The 22,465-nt window shown below is 40.3% G+C and overlaps 3 protein-coding genes across 4 annotated transcripts in view; 2 read left to right on the top strand and 1 right to left on the bottom strand.

Moving 5' to 3' along the window:
- LOC123501568 (probable GPI-anchored adhesin-like protein PGA55) overlaps nucleotides 1-238 on the top strand; it is an 8,916-nt gene extending 8,678 nt beyond the window's left edge. For both annotated transcript variants that reach the window (XM_045250464.1, XM_045250465.1), the window contains exon 5: nucleotides 1-238. This exon is cut by the window's left edge and continues 400 nt beyond it. The gene's annotated coding sequence lies outside the window, so the exon portion shown is untranslated.
- A 609-nt stretch (nucleotides 239-847) lies between these two features.
- Nucleotides 848-10,744, top strand: LOC123501443 (calmodulin-interacting protein 111-like). The gene is given in 12 exon segments (XM_045250274.1): nucleotides 848-1,565; nucleotides 1,948-2,171; nucleotides 2,760-2,939; nucleotides 3,387-3,914; nucleotides 3,917-4,004; nucleotides 4,421-4,545; nucleotides 5,235-5,376; nucleotides 6,145-6,346; nucleotides 7,010-7,285; nucleotides 7,577-7,771; nucleotides 8,085-8,246; nucleotides 10,420-10,744. Coding segments are annotated over 11 exon segments (2,175 nt in total). The 5' UTR covers nucleotides 848-1,565; nucleotides 1,948-2,074; the 3' UTR covers nucleotides 10,600-10,744.
- Nucleotides 10,745-10,893: 149 nt separating this feature from the next.
- LOC123501442 (polyphosphoinositide phosphatase-like) lies at nucleotides 10,894-22,358 on the bottom strand. Its single transcript, XM_045250273.1, has 22 exons — nucleotides 22,086-22,358; nucleotides 21,594-21,691; nucleotides 21,307-21,405; nucleotides 20,766-20,978; nucleotides 20,482-20,600; nucleotides 20,167-20,270; nucleotides 19,644-19,719; nucleotides 18,932-19,178; nucleotides 18,433-18,537; nucleotides 17,933-18,025; nucleotides 17,287-17,389; nucleotides 15,877-16,075; nucleotides 15,230-15,403; nucleotides 14,691-14,817; nucleotides 14,129-14,354; nucleotides 13,767-13,902; nucleotides 13,472-13,586; nucleotides 13,189-13,274; nucleotides 12,873-13,040; nucleotides 12,085-12,261; nucleotides 11,836-11,894; nucleotides 10,894-11,625 (listed from the first exon to the last, which is right to left on the bottom strand). The coding sequence occupies exons 2-22, from the start codon at nucleotides 21,669-21,671 to the stop codon at nucleotides 11,441-11,443; spliced, it is 2,889 nt and encodes a 962-aa protein (XP_045106208.1). The 5' UTR covers nucleotides 21,672-21,691; nucleotides 22,086-22,358; the 3' UTR covers nucleotides 10,894-11,440.
- Between the last annotated feature and the right edge of the window lie 107 nt (nucleotides 22,359-22,465).

Raw genomic sequence — 22,465 nt, 5'->3', positions numbered from 1 at the left:
CCATAAAACCTTCCTAATGTAAATAAAATCGTCTTATCACACTAAAAGCTCATGGCAAATATGCGTCCCAGTACTGAAGGGGTTAAGGATGTGTTTACTGTGTTGAAATGTTCTGTTCTCTCAATAATGCCTGCGCAAAGAGGACAAGCAGCCACCATAGCACCAAAGGGTCCTTCCAGATTACAATCTTAGCGAAGAATACAGAAATATGATACGTAAATAAAAATAGTAATAATTATCGTATTTTTAAGAGCTTTTACTACTTTCTGAAACGCTCTATTCTCTTGTCACTTCCGGAGTAGAGAAGGCACAGTAATTCTAACGACGAATGCAAACTGTTGTCTTTTATTTTCAAGAGCGTGTACAGTTTCTTCATGTTCTCATAATTTTTAAAGGCCACGGGAAGAATAAGGCAGATTCTCATGAGTGTTTTCTTTCTACTGATCGTTATACAGTTTCTACAATCATTAAGTACACATAGTATCCACAATCCACCTTCCCAAACACACACACACACACACACTGTATGCACCAGTCCCTGACCACCTGAGTCTGCCCAAGCTTACGACCAGACCAACTGCTCCCCCATGACACGCCTCGCTCAGTCCGACACTACAACGATAACGCCCAGTGGCAAAGCTAATGGGGAGCAGAAGAGGTAGTCTGCCCCGGGCGACACTTTTTTGAGGGCGACAGTTTTGGTCGCCACAGTTGTCAGTTTTACGTCAATAGGCTTGTGCATATATATATATATATATATATATATATATATATATATATATATATATATATATATATATATATATATATATATATATATATTATATATATTATATATTTTTTTTTTTTTTTTTTCCTTTTCTTTTAATATTGTATTACTTATGGGAAGGGCGCCTAAAAACTGGAAGGCAGCTGGCGGCAAAAATAACGCCATAGCCATGTACAACACCGCGCACGGACTGATACCGCCTCAGTACGGTTCCTAGTTTTCCTACCACGGTGCCAGCCATTATTGAATAGTGTATCCTCGCTAGTTTCTTTTGGGTGAACGTTAAGCTTTTCCCATTTTCAGTGTACACCATCAATCAGAGGCCATCAATCTGGGGAATATTTTCAGGAAAAAGAGCTGGTATGCCGCTAGACTTGTTCCGGTACCGTATAGTAGCAGCAGCAGCAACAGCACATTAATAGTAGTAGTAGTAGTAGTAGTAGTAGTAGTAGTAGTAGTAGCAGCAGTAGTAGTATTCATCATTTAGTTACAATAAAAGATGAGACAACACAACCTTCGCGTTTCTTTGACATGGAGACACAGGCAGCGGCGGAAACAGTGCAAGCGTTTGTAATCTGAAAATGTGGCTGTGGACATTGATGCGTATCTCTCGTAGTCTGAAAACGTGTAAGTGTATGGTAACAGACAGCAAACCCTTCACCTCACCCACCCCTGCAATCCTTTTTAAATTCTCGACCTAGTAAGCAAGACGGTCCTTTCCGATGTAAACAAACACAAGCACGTGACAGCGGCAGCGGCAGCGGCTTCTACCTCCCACACAACTATAATAACGCATGTAAGGAAGGTTACTGTCACTTCTTGAGCTTAATTTTTACTTGGGGTTGTATGCTTTAGAGGTAAAGTGTGTAATCTCAACTAATTGATAAATCCTTAGGAATGAAATCATCTTATTTATTTTGAAGATTATTAAACACGTCTCAAAATCATCCTCTATTTCCTCTCCAGGCTTGTGCTTTGATTTAATCTTTCCTCTTGGTGATAATATTCCTCTCTACCTTCACTATTCTACAGCCTCACTGCGGCAGTCACCCTCAACCCGTTCCAAATCCCTATCCTGATCATGTCCAAGCCTCGAATCCTAAGCACAATGACAGGAGTTCCTTATTATTCTGAGTATTTACTTTACTTATTATTTTGAGTGTTTTATCTCTTGTCAGGTGAGGAGCTAGTGTCATCAGAGGGCCAGTGTACATGTTGGGAGGAGAGTTTGTGGTGCAGGGGAGATATGCAGAATGTAAAGCCCTGACTGGGAAGCAATCTTGAGTCACCAGGAACGTCAAGACCATGGCGGTGGGCAGCACTCCTAAAGGCAGCAAGAAGGGCTCTGCTGCTCCTAAAGTTTCAGCAAAAGTGACGTTCCTACCATACGAATCCCTTCAAGGTCAGTACTGTAGTAGAGGTGTATTGGATGTCTGCAGCTGTGCATTCACAATATCCATCTATATGCATGTAAATAATGTAATGGGATAATATTTCTTCCTCACATATAAAAGTGAATCAATATAATGAAATAATATATCTAAGGATACTTTTTTTTTTTTTAACCCTTGATACTGCTGTGTGTGTGTGTGTGTGTGTGTGTGTGTGTGTATTCACTGTTTGATCTGCTGCAGTCTCTGACGAGACAGCCAGACGTTACCCTACGGAGCGAGCTCAGAGCTCATTATTTCCGATCTTGGGATAGGTCTGAGACCAGGCACACACCACACACCGGGACAACAAGGTCACAACTCCTCGATTTACATCCCGTACCTACTCACTGCTAGGTGAACAGGGGCTACACGTGAAAGGAGACACACCCAAATATCTCCACCCGGCTGGGGAATCGAACCCCGGTTATCTGGCTTGTGAAGCCAGCGCTCTAACCACTGAGCTACCGGGCCGTGTGTGTGTGTGTGTGTGTGTGTGTGTGTGTGTGTGTGTGTGTGTGTGTGTGTGTATACAAGTATAGCTTCACTTACCATTTCAGGCAAGACAAGAGACAAGCTGAGTACTGTTCACTCCCTGGTGGTGGCCATGCAGCCTGTGGTGGCCACTAAGAGAGGCTTCAATGGACCATTTGTTTCCCTCACGGCCAAGGACAGAATCTTGCCTGCCATGCTGGTCCTGGATAAACATGTGAAGGAAAATGTTGCTGTAGTATCCAGAGGCAAGTGTCTTATAAAGTTACATAGGTAGTTTATTGTGGCAAATCATTCCATCCTCTCTCATTGATATTATTTCCTATCATGTGTGAGGACAGAGGTGTGAAAAGTTACACAGTTATATGAACTTAACATTATTGTTGTTTTATGTAACTTTGTAATTATAATTATTTGGATTGTGTTGAAATTACTGTTCTGGGATATTTGTATCTTAGTTATTTAATGTAGTGATAACTGATATATATTTAGAGGGTAGCTATGTGTTCATTGAAACCTTTGAATGCTGCTGACTTGTAGAGATTATTTTGCTCATGGAAAAACCTAAACTAATGATTTTTAACCCAGTACATTTCAAATTCATACTCTAAACTTACACCAGACTGTTTTATCGAGCTTGAGGAACTGATTGGTGGACAAAGGTAACATGTCCATCCATTTGTTTGTCCCTGCAGGTGCTTACTTGTGTGCCGAGTTGAGTGAAGGTGAGGACATCACCATAACAGCAGGGTGCCCATCATTGCTTGCCAGGGAAGTGACATTCAGCATTCTCTCCCCGGCGGGTGTGGAAGGAACACCGGGGCTCACACAGTACCTGAAAGAGCAGCTTGTGCATAATGGACTGGTCATTACCAATGGAATGAAGGCTGTGCTGCAATACTTAAGTCAAGAAATAACATTGAAGGTTGACAGTGTGAAAATGTTTGGCCTTGAAGCCGAGGCACCATTCACTTGCATTCCTCAAACATGTGTATGTGCGCAAGTGGCAGAGGTGAACGCCAGAGTGGTGCTGCCGGAGGTGACCTTTCAAGATATTGGAGGTTATGAAACTGAGCTGGAAAATATGCATCAGCAGATCAACTCTTTGTTTTCCTGTGAGGGTTCCAAAACAAATACCACCAAAGGGATATTGATAAGTGGACCACCAGGCTGTGGAAAAACCCTCATAGGTAAAGCACTGAAAGCTAAATATGGCAGAAAATTTTACATGTACCCCTAGAGGAGGTGAAGAGCAAGTACATGGGGGAGACAGAACAGAACCTGAGTCAGTACTTCACTGAGGCGGCAAAGAGGTGAACTGTTTGTGTGGCTGCAAGGGTTTGGAGATCCGAGAACACAATGAAGTAGAACTATTTTTATTTCTTTAGTTTTGCCTTATCATATGTTTCATAATGATAAAATTTTAATCTGTCATCCTTACACAGAATATGTGTAATTTCAGTTTCTGCAATTTGGTAATGAATATAACTGCCGTTTTTTATTTACCATTTATGAATGATGTTCATGAAAATAAGTAGCCTCTTCTATACTCTTATGAAGGATATACTAATGAAAATGACTCAAACTTTTAATGCATTTCTTAGGTTCATAAATATGATTAGAATTTCTTTTTCTCACATACTTTTCAATGACATATTGATAAAAAATTCAGTAACAGAATTTGATGCACTTATCACCTGAAGACACTTACCCTTGTTTCCTACTGCAGGTCTCCGTGTCTCCTCTTCCTGGACGATCTGGACCTTGTGTGTGGGTCCCGGGACAGGGGCGGCAGTGCTGGGGTGGTGACCGCTCTGCTGCACCTCCTGGATGGTGTGACAGGCAGTGCTGATGGTAGGCAACTCACACACCTGCTCCACCACACACCTGCTCTATCACACAGTTTGCTCCACCACACACCTGAGATATTATGATAGTATGACAGTAATTCCATGTAATCCACACCACCTCCACCACACCCTTGAGGTTCTCTGATATTGATTATAGTGATGCTACCAGAGATTTCAAGACATTTGTCCCTATCCTTTGGCTAATTCTATCAGCTCTATAAGGAGACTGGCAACTGACTGGGCCTTTTTCTGTTTCTTTTTGTTGCCAGTTCTCCTCTCTTACATTAAATAAACAAAACAAATATCTGAGGTTTTATGAAAGCAACTTCCATCAGGGCCACCACACACTTCCTGAGGCTGTTTTACGTTCACCGAGTCTACCTATTGTGACTCAGGAATGACTTAAGTGACTTTTTTCTCTAATTTTTTGTTGTCCTTAGGCAGAACACTTCTTACATAAAAAATAGTTACACATTAGGACCAAAACATTCACTTCTAGCTTGTTATTTTAGTGTGGTAGTTAACTTTATTTCTCACAGAAGTCCCATGAAAACCACAGAAAAAAGGATCTTAATTGTTGTGGAATTGTTTTATCCAACTCAGTGTAGTTTCAATGGATTGCTTTTACTATGCAGGTGGATTTTGTTAACTTAACCTTCTGTTACTGTGTATTGGTGATGATTTTATCCACAGGGGTGATGGTGATAGCCACGGCCACACAGCCCCAGGCTATGGATGCTGCTCTGCGTCGCCCCGGCCGGCTCTCCCATGATGTGTGCCTGGGAGCACCTCCACCCACAGCACGGCGGGATATCCTGCAGCACCTCCTCCAAGGGTTTGCTCACTTATTTACGTACTTGCATTCTGTGCCATTATATTTTGTTACTCACTAGGAATGTCACTGAAATTTTGTGAATGTTGTGGTGATTTGTGAACTATTTTGTATTAGTGTTTTTATAATTTTTTTTTTTAAGAAGGGAAAGGTGGCTAAAGTCAACATAAAATAGAAAAAAAATGAAAAGGTCCACTTAGTTGCCAGTTTCCTTGGGGGTCCGAGAGAGTTAACCCCCCCCCAAAAAAACTTTCTCTTAATTAAAACCAAGTCATACAAAGTTAGAAATACAGAAGCAGGTAGGGTATGTTATAGGTTATGTGAAAGTCAGCCACTCCAGCCTTAAGATTTGGTTGAATTAGTTATTGTTAGTTTAGTTTACATAATGATACATTAGAGCAGATTATATCACAGTATGTACTTCATCAGATTCCTGTGAGAGAGAGCAGGAGTGTTTTCTAATCTTAAGAGCCAAGGAGCTAAGATGTGAATGAGTGTGAATGTGAGAGTGGTTACTGCCCCTTCATGGGGAGACAGCCTTGGTGTATGTATGTATTTACTTTTGTCATCCATACCCACAAGAAGAATATCTAGTGTGCCTCTTTGTATCATGAGTCTTACTTTTGTATTAATGCACCACCTATACATAAAATGGCCACTAGCATCTTGAAATCCCACAGATATTCAAGGTTAACACTGGGAAAATATCTAGAAAATGTTTCACTCACACAGCTGGCAAACAAGAATACTCACTTTTTACCAAATCTTCAGAGTTCCCAGTGACGTCAGTGATGCCGAGCTGTCTTCCCTCGCTGACATCACACATGGCTACCTCGGGGGCGACCTGCGTGGTGTGGTGGTGGCGGCAGTGACAGAGGCAGGCGGCGCACCACTCATGCGACACCACCTGGATGCAGCGATGGCACATACTCGGCCTGCCCTCGTCAAAGATTCTGTGTCGTCAGCTTCTGGTGTAAGAAAACTTGGCTGTATTTTAATATAGAAATTGAATGTCCATCTATGTGTCTTGTATATTTCTATTATTATTATTATTTTTTCTGTTTTTATTTAAAGTGGGATTGGTATCATGTATGAGTTTCTTCCAGTTGTATTTGTCCCATGCATCCTCTTGTGTGACTCTGTCCTTGCTGTTCCACTACTATTCCATTCCTCCATCTCATTCTTTGCCTTCCCCTCTTTAATGCTTCCACCCAGTGAATGTTTCTCTATTTGTATGTCTTTTATGCTTTTCTTCAATGCTCAGGTTACTATTTAAAGGAAGTTTGATTTTTCAAGTCTTTTTGGTTGTCTCAGTTTGCTGTGAAAATGGTTTTATTAGATAATGTGTGTCTTTGAGTGATCTCAGGTCATTGTATAGTTTTGTTAGATAATACATGTATTTTGGTGGACAAGGATCATTGTGAAAGAGTGTTTACTTTAGTTTTAACTGACTTTCTGCTACATTTAGCAAAAATTATTACATAAACTATATAGTACAATGGTTGCGGGAAGCTCTGATTGTTTAGTTTTTCACCCATTATGATGATCAAGAATTTGTTAAATGTGATGCTTGTTTGATAAGTTTGAAACATTTTTTGTGTGCCATTTAGTGTATCAGTTGTTTACCTTGTTTCAGATCAAGCTGTGCAGCATCTCTGGGTACGGCAAGCTGAAGGCCAAGCTGCACGAGGCGATGAGTCTCACACTGCAGCATGGACCAGTCTTCAGGAGGTGTGGCTTTTCTCCCCCGTCAAGGTTCCTCCTGTTTGGGCCACCAGGGTGTGGCAAATCCACCCTCATCTCCGCCCTTGCCACTGAGTTTCACCTGAATGTCATCCCTGTCAAGAGGTCCACAGTGCTGGGGAAATATTTTGGAGAGTCTGAACAAAACCTTGCCAAGATATTTCAACAGGTAATCCACAATAAACTAAATGACTGTGATATCAATGTAATCTAGGAAAAATATGCACTTTCCTAGTTTTCTTATAGTAACATGTCCCAGATGATGTAATTCAGTGTTGTTTGTGTACCTTAACCAAATGACTATAACTTCAAGGTAATTTGAACTAATTTCCCTTTTTTTTTTTTTTTTTTTTTTTTTTTTATTGTAGCTAATGGGTCTAATAGTTTGATTCACTTCTGTATTTACACACCTCAAAATTGCTGGTCTCCAATGGTAAATGATCATTTTCCTCTTAAACAGGCCAGTGATTCATCTCCATGTATCATCCACTTTGAGAACTTTGAGGGTCTGGCCGGGTCAAGGAGGAGCAGAGAGGGAGGTGGAGATGCTGAGAGTCGTGTGATCAACCATCTTAAAGTTCAGCTGGACGGCATCGTGCAGAATGAAGGGGTGCTGGTGTTTGCCGAGACCAACCGTCCTGATCTCCTGAACAAGGTGGCCTGTTGTCCTCTTGGTCTCATTTTGCATGTATATAGAAAGTTATAAAGATGATAATGTCACTGGATGATGTATTTATTAACTCCAGTTACTCAGTATTTTGTAACCTTTTTCCTCTCATAGTGGTTGTTGCTCTTGGCCAGTTTTCCTCTTACATAAAAGAAAATTTCTGTCTCTTCCCAGCTGTTATTGAGGTATATCATCTTGATAGGCAATTCATACAATTTGCACATCCCTCACTTCCTGTCTGTCATTGAGGTGAAGTGCCTTCTTGCTAAGTGATTCATACTAAGTGTGTTCTCTTTCCCAGGATGTGATCCGTCCCGGCCGCTTCCACGAGTATCACCTGGTGGACCTGCCATCAGAGGAGGACAGACGGTGCATCCTGGGGGACCACCTACCGCCTTCCGCCACAGAGGACGTGACGATGGACTCACTCGTCACTCAGCTGGAGCGCCTGACAGTTGCTGAGGTGAGTGATCAGTGTTGTGCTGAAGCTAATGGTGAAAACTGCTTTTATGTTCTCCTTCCCTGCAAGTTTCCAAAGGATTTTTTTTTGGTATGGCATTTTTCAGTTTGTTTATTTTTCCATATGTGATGTTTCAAATAAGATGAAGATGAATAAATAGACACAGATAAATAGATTCAAAAGTAATACGTACCAGTTTTTAGAAGAAAAATATTCATGTTCAAAATGAATAACAGTCTTTAATAAAACAAAAAAAATTTCTGAGTATATTAGGTATTGATTATAGTAATAGTAGATACTGTTATCATTATCGTTAACATTTTTTGGTATCAGTTTTTCAAAATGTAAAACTTTTGTTAATTGTTTATTATAAAATACAAGGTGGACAAAAGTACTTATACAAAAACATAATTACATTCTGTATATGCCATATCATTAAAACAACAGGGAGTTGTATGTACTGTACACATTGCCATATCATTAAAACAACAGGTAGTAGTAGTATGTACTGTACACATTATCACAATGAATTATAACAAAGTTACATCTAGCCAAGTGGAATAAGGGAAGGAATTATAATACAAAGGCCAAGACCCACTCAGCACAGCAGAACCTTTACTGGGGAGCTTGAGCAGCACTTCATGAACTGAACTCTAATGTGAAATGAAAGACACTGGCTTAAAAAGAAAAGAATAATTAAAACATTTGTCTTATGAAAAATATTCTACTTCATAAAGGAAAATGCATATATGGTAAGAGATTCATAATATAGTGTATATGTATAATCAGTATGAATATCTCTGCTCCTAGTTATTGGGAGAGTATGTTCATGGTAGTGTCAGTGAGGGAGAAAATGAATCAAAGGTACTAGACATCAGAAGTCATACAGCACAGTTAGGTGATGAATACATAGTAGAGTAATGAGAATGAGGCAGTGAGACATGGAAAGAATAGGAGCACTTTAGCTTAGAGCACGGTTTAAGGCATGTGTTGGATGTGGATTTGTCCAAGGAAGGAAGTATTATAGAGTAGAAAAGATGCAACAAGTGTGTGTGTGTGTGTGTGTGTGTGTGTGTGTATTTACCTATTTGTGTATTACAGGGCCTGAGCTAAGCTCTCTGTGTCCTGTGTCCTTGTCCACTCCTGTCATATCTCTCTTTCATCTGATTGACACACACTGCATCAACGACATCACTGCTCAGTTTATTCCACTTATCAATACTACGATGCGGGAAACTGTACTTTCTCACGTCATTTAGACAGATGTCCTTTATTAGTTTTTTTCCATGTCCTCGGAGGTAGTTACTTGTGTGTGTGTGTGTGTGTGTGTGTGTGTGTGTGTGTGTGTGTGTGTGTGTGTGTGTGTGTGTGTGTGTGTGTGTGTGTGTGTAATTCACTGTTTGATCTGCTGCAGTCTCTGACGAGACAGCCAGACGTTACCCTACGGAACGAGCTCAGAGCTCATTATTTCCGATCTTCGGATAGGCCTGAGACCAGGCACACACCACACACCGGGACAACAAGGTCACAACTCCTCGATTTACATCCCGTACCTACTCACTGCTAGGTGAACAGGGGCTACACGTGAAAGGAGACACACCCAAATATCTCCACCCGTGTGTGTGTGGCAAGGAGCAATGCTGGTTCAGATATAATATAGTGGAATTATAATTATCACTGAGGTAGTGAAACAAAAGTATATCTCCTCAAGTATGGATTATGTTGCATGTAGTATATTGTCTCCTTTTGTAACATCTATTGACCAACTATCTGTCTGTCAGTCTGTCTCTACATGAGCCTCGTGTCCTGGCAAGGAAAGAGTAACAAAGACTGATGATGTAAAACACAATCTTTGATGTTTAATACCCAGCTGAGTGGATAAATGTATAAAGCTACAAAGTCTTTGGTTGTCATGGACTAGCTAACTAAAAAATATGGAACTTTCTCATCTGCTCACTTTACAGAACTTCACAAATTACACACAACTATTATATTGTAAGAGTTTCCTTATTTGGAATATGTAACAGAAATTGCTGCCAAAAAATTGTACTTTCATCCATAAATATGATAATTTACAGGAACTTAGTTGCCATAACCACCAAAGTAATCAGTCATTCAGAAGATCAGTGTTTGGAAGTATCAGCTTCAATCAATACTGTTTTGTTTTCACCCACAGATCCTGCAGGTTTGTGAGGAGGCAAAGCTGGTGAGTGGTGGACCAGGCAGGATACTCTGGCTCCCTCACCAGCCAGCGGTGTTTCGAACCAGTCACTCAGTCAGTCACTCCTGGCCAGCACCTCCACCTCCACCACACTGCAGGAGGTCCTTGATGCAGCAATACCAAACACCTCTTTAAAACTCCTTCAAAAATATAAGAATTTTGCCAAGCTGTATTGTTCTGATTCATAGCTTCATGTTTAACTATTTATATTAAATTTTTTTCAAAAAATTAACTGACTTCATAAAACCTGATTTTGTACAATACTAAAATTTGTAAATGTATATAAAATTTTTGATACCAAGATATTAAAAACCTTATGGACATCATAAATGATCACAAATGCATCACAAAGATTTAAATCAAATGAGCATAATATCAAGCAAAGAGCCACAGAAATTAGAAAATAATTGATATCTATGCCTTATAAACTTTAACAGGAGAGCACCTTGTATAAAATCTTACAGAATTTCAAATAATCTGTAAAATCAAGGCACCAGCTTCTTTAACACCACAAATAAGGAGGCGGTGGCGCAGAGGATAAGGTGGTGAGCGTGGGATCAGGCAGACGTCCACACGTAGGTTTGAATCCCACCGTGTACAGTCTTAAGAACTTTGCCATTTGTTGAGTGGTTTAAAGTCACCATGATACCCAGGTTCTAGGTGGTTACACCCAAGATGTGCTTGGGTGGTGATATGGGCCCTAATATGGGTACCACTATTGATTAGATTGCCTGTGCCACTAATGAGCGGAAGCTGAACAGTGCTTCCTACATACTCTTCAGATATGCCTACAGGCGTTATAGGCCTTACCGTAAAAAAGGCTAAATATTAAGTGAACTGAAGAACACCTGTAATACTCAATGCACTGGACTTCCAAGCAGTCAAGTGTTTCTCAAAGGACTGGTTTCTGAATTACACAACTGAGAAGAAATACCACCTGTAGCATTCAACCAACCAGAATGTCATCTTGAGACCATCAGGCAAAACTAACAAATTCCCGGTACATAAGAAGGTCCCTGTTGTCTGGTGGCTGTGGTCCCCTCACGGCCATCACCACGTGCTCCTCGTAAATGTTGCGGCAGCGGCGTGTCACGGTGGGCGGGTCTGTCTCCACTGAGGAATCTAAACAGAAGCTGGACCGTTGGATGAACACAAGAGGAGCTGCAAGAAAAGGTGCATTTTGGTGAAAACAAACTGCTTTATATTGAGCACCAAAAAGACCAAGAAAAACTGGAGATGTGATGTAATGGTGGAATATATCACTACTCTGGGAAACTTTACAATGAGACAATGAGTAGAATAAGAGATCAGTAAGTGAGTCTTTCCACATGCAAGAAATACCAGGCTGTGAATTCACTTGACACTACCAACCTGTGGCTGCAGTTCCCTTGCCCTCAGGAGCGACAGTTGCACGATAAATCTGCTCGTACCTGAAAATGTATTAGAAGCTTCTGGTAACCTTGGCATCATTTTTACTTAACAATAACTTGCATATATTTACCCAGTTGTCCTGTCTACTTTTGCAAGATTATGGAAAGAGATTTATATGAAGGCATGATGCAGTGGCCAAGAGATGTCACCAGGGATAGAACTTTAACACCACAGTTAGTTTCGTTTCACCTCTTGTAGATGATGCTGTCCACTCTTGATGGCTCCTGCAGGTAGTTGCCATAAGTTTCTGTCATGGGAGGGAAAAAGGAGGTGAGGGACAGGCTAGGGTTGCTGTCCTCCTCATCCTCACTTATGCTGCTCACCACCGACAGCTCATCCTCATCACTCGCCTCACTCTCGGTGGAGCTGAAATGCAGGAGGCCATTACTAAACACATGGCAGCCTCAACTAACATATAAGTAGCTGTTTAATGGTCACTAATATAAATAGCAGGACAAAGTGTTAAGGTGCAGAACAATGCTTGATGAAACCCTAGTGATATTTTTAAGCTGATAATGATGCAATAACAATGGTAAATGAGAGGAAATTAAGTTCTATTGCAGTGACAGTATAAGACCAAAATATTTTGTTGAAACATGATGGTCACCATGATCCCAATTTGTAAAAATACTTTCCTGTTTTCCTAGTCGTTTGTTCAATCTCCAACTAGTTGAGTCTTTTCTGGGCTAAAAGATTAATGTCAAACTCAGATCACTTTCTCAGTTTCCATGAAGTGTCAATGAAGTGTCACAAGAGAATGCCTTCTATCTGTGGTCACAATCATCCTACCATAGTATCTTTCTTAGTGCTCCTCTTCTAGAGCTACTGGCCTGCTGTAATGGAGAACCCTGGAGCATCTGAATACTGATTGACTTTGTATGTCACTACTTGAGGCACATTTTGTACACGTGAAAGAGAGTGCAAGGATGAAATATATCACATCTGGTAACCGCCACTGGAGAACACTGGCATTGTACCTTGTGCCACTGGAGGCTGTGGAGGAGGTGGAGGCCTGGCCAGTCATGCCGGGGTTTTTGACAGCTGGTGAGGCACTTTGGCTGCGGGACAACTCCTCCTGCCTCTTGCCGGGCCGACGCCTCACACTGAAGGGGCTCTCGTCCGTGGTGAAGTGTGGCATGTAGTCCCTGCAGGAAAATGTCAATGTCAGGGAAAAACCAAACAATTCTTAGAGGTTGAGTTATCTTGATTTGTATGTCTTGTCTTTCCATGTGTATTTCAGGAGGCCATAAAGTCTTTCCCAGCCATCAAAAAAACAAAGCACAGCTGCCTCACCTGACTGAATGGCTCATGAGGTGACTGAACAGCTCAGACAGGATGCAGAACTCATAAGGCCGGTGGTGGTCGAGATACAAGTCAACCTGGGATAAGAGGCAACTTTGTGCTGCAGTGCCACAAACCACACTACATCTTACATAAACTACAAACATATGCTATTCAAACCCCATGGGGGAAAAATAAGAACATTAAATCATAATCACAAATACTGGTAACTTGTGAAATGTGAAGTCTGTAACACACATAAGAGGAGAGATTCTGATTACTGGCACACACATACCTTGGGCTCAAATGGAGTGACAGGCATGAGCAGAGCCACAGTTTTCCTGGTCTCCTCAACAGCCAGTGGCAAGGACTCCATCACCTCAGCGTCCCACCACTGACTTGTACTGCGGCTACAGAACACATTAAAGCAGATATGATACACTCAAGCTAAAAATCTGATTAACTGGATGCATTCTTTAAAAGTGTATACATCATTTTCTTAGACTGCAATGTCTCTAAGGTTAAAAACTGATCAACTGGCAACATTCTTTAAAAACACATATATAATCTGCCAATGGTAAATGCATTACCTGTGGCAGGGTCGGATGCCTCTAGTGAGGGAGTGGTGCAGAATATAATCCGAGGAGAGCTCCCAGATAGGGGTGGTGTTGTTGCGAGGAACATACACGCCCAGGAACAGGTTGATTGCATTCTGTTTCTCTGTGTCTGAACGATGGAAAAGTGAATGATACAGGTATTAATTATGTGCAGATGCCAGTCTGTTTATGGTTTGTGTAAGTGCAAGCTAGTTTGTGTGTGCATTTCCACCTATTACCGTCAATAAACCTCTCTAGACTCGCTACAAACAATCTGATTATTGAGTCTATTCCATTCATATACAACTATATTTGAGAAAAAGTTCCTTCCTGTCTCTTTTAGCCAGGCAGCACACCTGAGAAAGTGTTGCTGTAGTATCTTGAGAGTGTCTGCATGATGTCATTGCCCTGGCTGGTCCAGGGGGCAGTGCGGCGGTAGGTCTTGATGCGGTGGACAAGCTGTGACCCACCATACTGCAGGGCCAGCGTGTCCCCATGATCCTCGTACATCTCCTCCAGCATCCTCACACAGTCACTGTCAAACTCCAGGAACGGCTTCTCCAGCACACCCATGGCATACAGCTGCAAGGAACACCTGGCTCACTCAGAGAACACAACTGAGTATGAGGCAATGTTACACAATATCTAATAACAGTACATCTCTAGGTTTTTAGATAGGCTGTTTCATTGAAGAAAACTTACATTATAAAGGAAAAGATATAAAACTTAAAGCAACAAAATATCTAGAGCTGCAAATATAGTACATGAAAATATATTAAATACTCAGCGATTCTTCAAGAAGCAAATCAACTTTTTTCAATGTTGTGCTAATTTTCCAACTAAACATAACAAGATCAATCATTTTCATGGCACTGCATCTCTCTGAATCTGTGTTTATGTCTGCCTACTTCCACAAACCTGAAAGGCAAGGGCACACTTCCCCAGTGAGAACTGAGCAGTGTTGGTGCGGTCAAGGCAGTCCACGCAGTTGACCCGCACCACGCCGGTCTGAAGCCTCAATCGCCTCTCATCCAGATTGATACTCCTGCAATGATAATCTTTATTAATGACAACTGGAGAACTTTAAGAAATATGTGAGAAATTAAAAGAATGTAGAAAAGGAGGAAAAATAGAAATAGGAGCTTCATTAACAAAGCACCAATTTGTAAACTGAAAAGTAACTGAGTGAACGAATAACAAATTTCAAGGCACCACAAGAAGTGAATGGAATAAAGAGCAACTGAATAAATGAATAGTAAATCTTAAGGTATCACAATAAAAAAATTGTCTCTGGAAGGTACACCTGTCTCCTGAAGAGTGAACAAATGACAAATTTTAATAACGAATACAAAAATAATCAATAAAAACAAACTGAAGAGAAACCAAGTAAATGACTGACACATCTTCAGGTTTCACAGAAGCACACAATCACCATCTCTAACAATGAGAGAGCTTACCTGCGAGAGCCGTACTCTGGCTCGCCCTGGGTGCTGGTGCGCTCCATGTGGCAGTAATGGGGGTTGGGGTTGAGGTGGTGGCAGTAGTACGGCGCGTGGCTCTGAAATATTCCAGTCTTCTTCACAGCTCGGTATGCAATTTCTGACAGACGGCTCATTACGTTTTCATCCTTCCTGGTGATGGAGAATTGCTTGGTTAGTGATAATGGTAACAATAAAAAGGAAAATCATGAGAGCAGCAACAACAGCAACAACAATAATAATAATAATAATAATAATAATAATAATAATAATAATAATACCTGATGAAAAAAAACAAGACATAAATTAGACAGATATATATATAAATAAACAGACAAATGAAAGGGCACACTGATAAAGTCTATTATGAAAACCTAAGCAATATCTGTAATGTATATAAATAAATTGATAGACAGATAACTAAACTGACATGTAGACAGAAAAAAAAAAAACTGGAAAACTAAAAAAATAATACAAAAAAGAAAAAGGAAAAAGCTTTTTATACAGAAAAAAGAAAAAGTGAAAAAAAAATAAACATGTAAAACAAATATATAGAATAAAATAGAAAAGAAGAAATAGAAAGAAAAAAAGGAGGTAATTATGTACAAAAACCCCACCACACTTACTGCTTGTTGATGCGCGCCATGTCCACAGCGACGTACTGGATGCGGTGGTGCGGCGGCAGGAAGATGTTGAGCTGGTTGATGAGGCTGCAGTACTCCGTGTTTAGGATGGACTCATGAGGCCGCCCCTCCCGACGCTTCACCAGGTTCAGGATGATGATCGGCGAGCCAAAGCGACGCAGCAGCTCATTGAAGTGCTTCCCTAAGTAGGATGAAGGATATTTGAATGAGTCTAAGTAGGATGAAGGATATTTGAATGAATGAGGATATTTGAATGAGTTTAAGTAGGATGAGGGATATTTGAATGAATCTAAGTAGGATGAAGGATATTTGAATGAGTCTAAGTAGGATGAAGGATATTTGAATGAGTCTAAGTAGGATGAGGGATATTTGAATGAGTCTAAGTAGGATGAAGGATATTTGAATGAATCTAAGTAGGATGAAGGATATTTGAATAGCCTAAAGTAGGATGAAGGATATTTGAATGAATCTAAGTAGGATGAGGGATATTTGAATGATCCTAAGTAGAATGAAGGATATTTGAATGACCTTAAGTAGGATGAACGATATTTGAATGAGTAAGCAGGATGAAGGATAATTGAATGACCATAAGTAGGATGACGGATATTTGAATGACCATAAGTAGGATGAAGGATATTTGAATGACCCTAAGTAGAATGAAGGATATTTGAAAGAGTCTAAGTAGGATGAAGGATAACTGAATGAGTCTAAGTAGGATGAGATATTTGAATGAGTAGGATGAAGGATATTTGAATGACCAATGTTTCTTTTTCTGGGAAGAGGCTTGTTTTTTTTTTTTTTTTCCAGGTTCTCTTTATGAATTGTGATCTCCGTGGGCCTTTTTGTAGGATGAAGGATGTTAGAATGACGTAGAATTTTTGGCGGAAGGTTTGTTTCTTTTTATTTTCTAGGTTTCTCTTAAGGAATTGTGATCTAAGTGGACTATTTCTTCTTTTTATGGTCTGTTTCTCTTCCATTAAACACTGACAATGTGAATCAATCTTGAAGAGAAATAATGAACAGGCGGTGGCATAGTGGATAAGGTGGTGAGCGAGAGATCGGGCAGACGTCCACGTGTAGGTTCGAATCCCACCACGTACAGCCTTAAAACACTTTGCCATTTGTCGAGTGGTTTAAAGTTACCTACATATCACCATGATACCCAGGTTCTAGGTGGTTACACTCAAGATGAGCTTGGGTGGTGATATGGGCCCTAATATGGGTACCACTATAAATAAAATTGCCTGCCCCACTAATGGGCGCAAGCTGAACAGCGCTTCCCATACACTCTTCAAGTGTGCCTACAGGCGCTATAGGCCTTACCGTAAAAAAAAAAAAAATAAATAAATAAAAAAAAAAAAAAAAAAATACTGAAGCATCCACAAGACCCACCTGCAGTTTCAGCGTACGGATCCATGACGTCGAAGGTTATGGGTGGCTTGGGAACCATCTTGCTGACATCCTGAGACCAGTGGGATGGGATGGAACCACGAATCTGCAATTACAAAATATCAAATGAGAACCTCTTGGAACTTTTGAATCCAACACCCTTTTCCTCGTCTCTCAACCCACAAATTCAATACTATTTCTCTTATTTCTCAATGCACAAATTCAATACCTTTCTCTTGTCTCTCCATCTACACACTCAACACCATTTCTCTTATCTTTCAATGCACTAACTTAATATCTTTTTCTTGTCTCTCAATCCAAACACCTAACACTAATTCTCTTGCGTCTCTATCCACACACTCAACACTATTTCTCTTATCACTCAATGCATGAATCCAACACTCTTCTCTCCTACCTCTTAATGCACAAACTCAATACACTCTTCTCTTGTCTCTTAATCTAAACACCTAACACTGTTTCTCTTGCCTCTCTACCCACACACTCCACACTATTTCTATAACCTCTCAACACACACACAACACAATTAGTCTCTCGTCTCACAATACACACACCAAATACTCTTCCTCTCTTGTCTCCCAACCTGCACACCTGACACCCTCCCATCACTCAGCATGCAAGAGTCTCACACCTGCACAAAGGAGGTGAACCGGCCAGAGTGGAGGGAGGACACGTGGGCGTCATACAGTAGCTGCTCTGTCTCCACCTCGTTGGCCACATCACCCTAAGAATACACAATTATGTACTCAGGAAGTGCTGAAGGAATATTAACCTTGAGTGTACAAATGTGTGGAATATCTTTGAAACAGAAAATAGATCATGTCAGGAAATGAAGAGGGAAAATGTACTTTGAAAACACAAAAAATCCTTGAATCAGAAGAAAAACATGCCTTAAAAAAACACATAAGTAGATAATTCTGGAAGTACAAGAAACCATATCACCTTCAGAATATAAATACATAATACAGATGACACTTAATACAATTCAATAAATCACTGACACTATATATTATTTATCCACTAATATTACTAAGATGTCTACACTTCCTGGCAAAATTAGATCACCAGTAGAATTGTTATCATTGGTATCGCCATTACAGCAAGGGGAAGCTCTCCTTGCCAGGGCCTCACCTCATGGTTGGCACCGCGCTTCAGGAACCTAGTGCCAGCATAGCGACAGGACCGCCTCGCTATCAGGGTCAGGAAGAAGGACCGCCCGTACACTGAGATGTTGTTCTGTGGCACCAAGAAGGCCATTGCATTATTATGCATTTTCTATTTTTTGCTTATCTTTTCAAAAAAATTTTCACGGTCTTATCTATTTATCTTAACATTTTTTTGGTGATGGTGAATACAATTGAAACATGTAAATAGTCAATGTAACTAATGGTTTCTGCTTAAGTATTTTGTGTGAAAATATATGTTGGAAAAATAAATAAATAACAAAAAATAGCAACTTTATACTGCTTTCACTACTTCAATTACTATGATTACTAATATTAGCATAGTTCACCTTAAATATGACTTGACTATCTTGCTGGAAATGTCAGCATAATATACAAATAAACTACAATTACGTACTTGTATTGCGACTGCTGTGAGAGAGAGAAGGTCTATTGTTGCAGCCTACCTGACTTATGAAGCCGTGGGTGATGGGAAGGATCCAGGCGGGGTGCAGGAGGTTCTCAACTGGCTGCAGGAGGTAGGAATTCCACACATATTTACTTTTGGGTTTGTTGCGAATGCCATAATAAAGTGTAGGGCGGCGGGACTGCTCTGTGTTGAGTGGAGGGGAAGGGGTGGTGCCGTCAGCCTCTATGGACTCACCATTGGGACCTGTAGAATCATTGCTCTCACAGGAAGTCTTGGAATGTGACCTGAAATCAAGTAAAATCCTCAATAAACTTTACCTCCACACATCAAACCACCAATCAAAACCAAAATAAATTACACTGTAACTTCTTAGACATACAAAACCTTCTTGAACTAAAAACAGACACAGGAAAGTGCCACTTGATACCATAATTAATCAATGACATCAAAGAATAAAGGAAAACACACAAAAGGTTTAAAATGAAAAGAAAATAAAGATAATCAAAATAGTAATACAGTAAAAAGAAAAAAAAAATGGTATGTAAGGTCTAAATGCCTACAGTTAATGAACTAACTAGAATATAAATAAGTAGAAACTATTAGAAAAAAAAGCAAAGGAATCCCTATTGGCTAGCTGGTAAAAAAAGAACAATCATGAAATTCTAAAGCTAAATTAATCTATGTAATAACTTCCACATAATTCAGGGACATGTAGTTCAGAGCACCTGTACACAAGCCAACAAACTTGCCTGGATTTCCTGGTTCCCTCATCACTGGAGCCCACCGACAGGTTCAGGAAATTTTCAGCCTTCTCCACTGCAGTCACTGGAAAGAAGCAAAAGTAAATAGAGTATTCATGCATAATACTAAACAAACTTACACAATACACATTATAGGATTGCAACACAATACTCATCATGACAACAAATTCAGAAAATTTCCACCATTAACTGCATTCACCATATGCAAAAGCAACTGAAGTAGAGTATTAATGTGCAGTAACCCTTTCACTGCAATACGGAACAATTAACAGCACCAGAGAGGTAATGCATGAAATCTTTATGAGCACATACAACAAAGAGGTAGAATAGATTTTCCAAAAAGCAGCCAAAGGATTAAACAAACATGCTGCAACAGGATTCTAGCATGTTCTCAATCATGCCAAGAGAATCCGCAAGGTCTTCATGATTCTTAGTCTGCCTTGTTTCCCCTATCACTACAAATTGCATCTTAAGTGTCACCAGGACTCTTTGCTTCCCTCACACTCCTTACATGCTTGTGCCTTGGGTGGCTTGAAAGTTGTCAGGATCTCCAAGGGCACATCTCTGGGTGGTGCCATGTTGTACTGCAGGCTGTGGGTCAGGTCATAACTGTAGCTGTTTAGGGGCAAAGTTAGAGTGAGTTAGATACTGAGCAGTGTGAGCTTGATTCATTCTTATAAAAATACAAACAAATTCACATGCACATAATTAGCTTTCATGTCTATGTATCATGAAATAAACAAGCCATTTTCAAGCCAACATAGGAAAAGGAATACTTATAATGATTTTTTTTTATCTTCATATCTTCTCTCATCTGTAAACTCACCTGAAGTAAAAATTTGAGGAGAGGTCAATGTTCTGGAAGAGGCGGACATACTTGGGCTCATCGTCGTGTGGCTTGCGGACAGACTCGTGAGGAATGTATATCATGGTGGTGTCTTCAACCTGCCCATGATGCATTGTTAGGAACACATAAGAAATACCAGTAATTGAACCCTATCAAGAGCTGCCCATCCCACTACTGTTTGTATTGAATAAGTTATGCTTCATAAAATTCATTCAATAAATAAAACTAACATATGATTCACCAGTAAACACTCCATCCACTACCTTGTATATGGTGTGCAGGCCAATCATCGCCACCTTGCGTCGTTTGGTCACTAGGACAATGTAGTGACCTTCCAGGAACCTCACAAACCCCACGATTCCAAACGCTGATACAGTGCGGGACAACCCGGTAGCCTGTCGCTGGCCTGACTGAGACCTGTTGCCTTCGTTAATCATTGACAACAACTCCTTGATCTGGCGCTGGCTATATTCAACCTGTGAGAGCAGTGGTATTTTGAAGTGTTCTGTTCTCCTGTCATAATTATCATCAAGTGCCACTGAGAGGATTAGTCTGGTTCTCATAAATATTTTTCTCATTAATGATTTCTACTTTTTTTTTATCACTAGTCATGAAAACAACTTTTAAAAACCACAGTAACTACCACTAAAACTTGCTTAATGTACTTCAGGTGAGATGTTTAAATGTTTGAGAGTGTTAGCCTTCATGTGCATTATTTGAAGATCTAGAGAAATGTGAAAAATAGACACACCAAATAGCAGTTGATATTCAGTTCAGTAAGAAGGCTTGGTGTTCATTTCTCACCTTGTCATCTGTAATGCTGAGTTCATAAGGTTCCGTGCGGTCAATCTTCAAAACCCTGAACTTAGTTTGTGTGTTGTTGGAGCCAATGAGGTACAGCCGCTGAAATCACACAATACATGACAACTTACACTATTCCATATGTTTATTGTTACTCATATGTAAGACTTTTATTTTCCCATCAACATGCCTGTATTTAGTGAATGTAACCAGTAAATTGATGCCCATCTGAGGTGTTATAAACGTCTCTATTTAGACCCATTCTGAGTACAGGAACAGGACACACTTACTGCCTTGGTCTCATACAGAGCCATCTTCTGCAACCCATTTATGATTGGGAAGAACTGAATGTTTGGTGGCTTCTCCATTTTGGCTATGATGATGAATTCTGAAAGATTGAAAATATAATATGAATAATAATAATTGTGGAGCACGATACATGGAGAATCATGTCCAATTGTCCATGTATATGTAAAGCATTTTGTCATTGGATGCCATATAACTACCGCCTCCCTGTTTTCCACTACCGTAGTGCACAACTTATCATCCCAATCCAAGAGGACCCGCTATTGCCAAGATAAACCTTCACTTACTTCAAACATAATACAATATATACACACATTCATTCCTTCACACACGCCTCTGTCATACATGATTCGGTTCCTAGTCCTATCACAAGCACACAGGTAGGGTAAAGGACGAAAGATAATATACGTTATTCACCATTCCACATCCAGCCTCTCTGATCTCCGGTTTCCACACACACTTCCTTCTCATCTTACCTTCAAGGGGGTTTAGTAGCAACGCAGGATTATCAATGGGGACAACAAGCAGGCGGTGTTAAGATAGGTGAGGGCCACGGGGGTAGTGAAGGCTGACTGCACCGCCCGCCGCCTCATCAGCTGTTCCCTTGTTTACTGTATACAGCTGAGTGCCAAAAACTCTCGACTGTCACCTTTATTGCTCGTCCCATCTATATGCCTAAAACACTAATATAATTCTACTATTTCCTTGTATTTATTATCATTCTTTTATCATTATTCTTTCTCTAATCATCTATGTGTGGCCCTTTCTGTTATTTCATGAGTTTGTTCCATCTGAGACTCGTCCCCCGTGACTGAAGTGGGCGGGGCAGGACAGGAAGAAACACTCAGGCCCCGCC

Source organism: Portunus trituberculatus, chromosome 9 (genome assembly GCF_017591435.1).
Source record: "Portunus trituberculatus isolate SZX2019 chromosome 9, ASM1759143v1, whole genome shotgun sequence".
NCBI classification, from domain to species: Eukaryota; Metazoa; Arthropoda; class Malacostraca; order Decapoda; family Portunidae; genus Portunus; species Portunus trituberculatus.
Note: the sequence above shows the minus strand (reverse complement) of the source record. Positions and strands in the feature narration are given on the sequence as shown.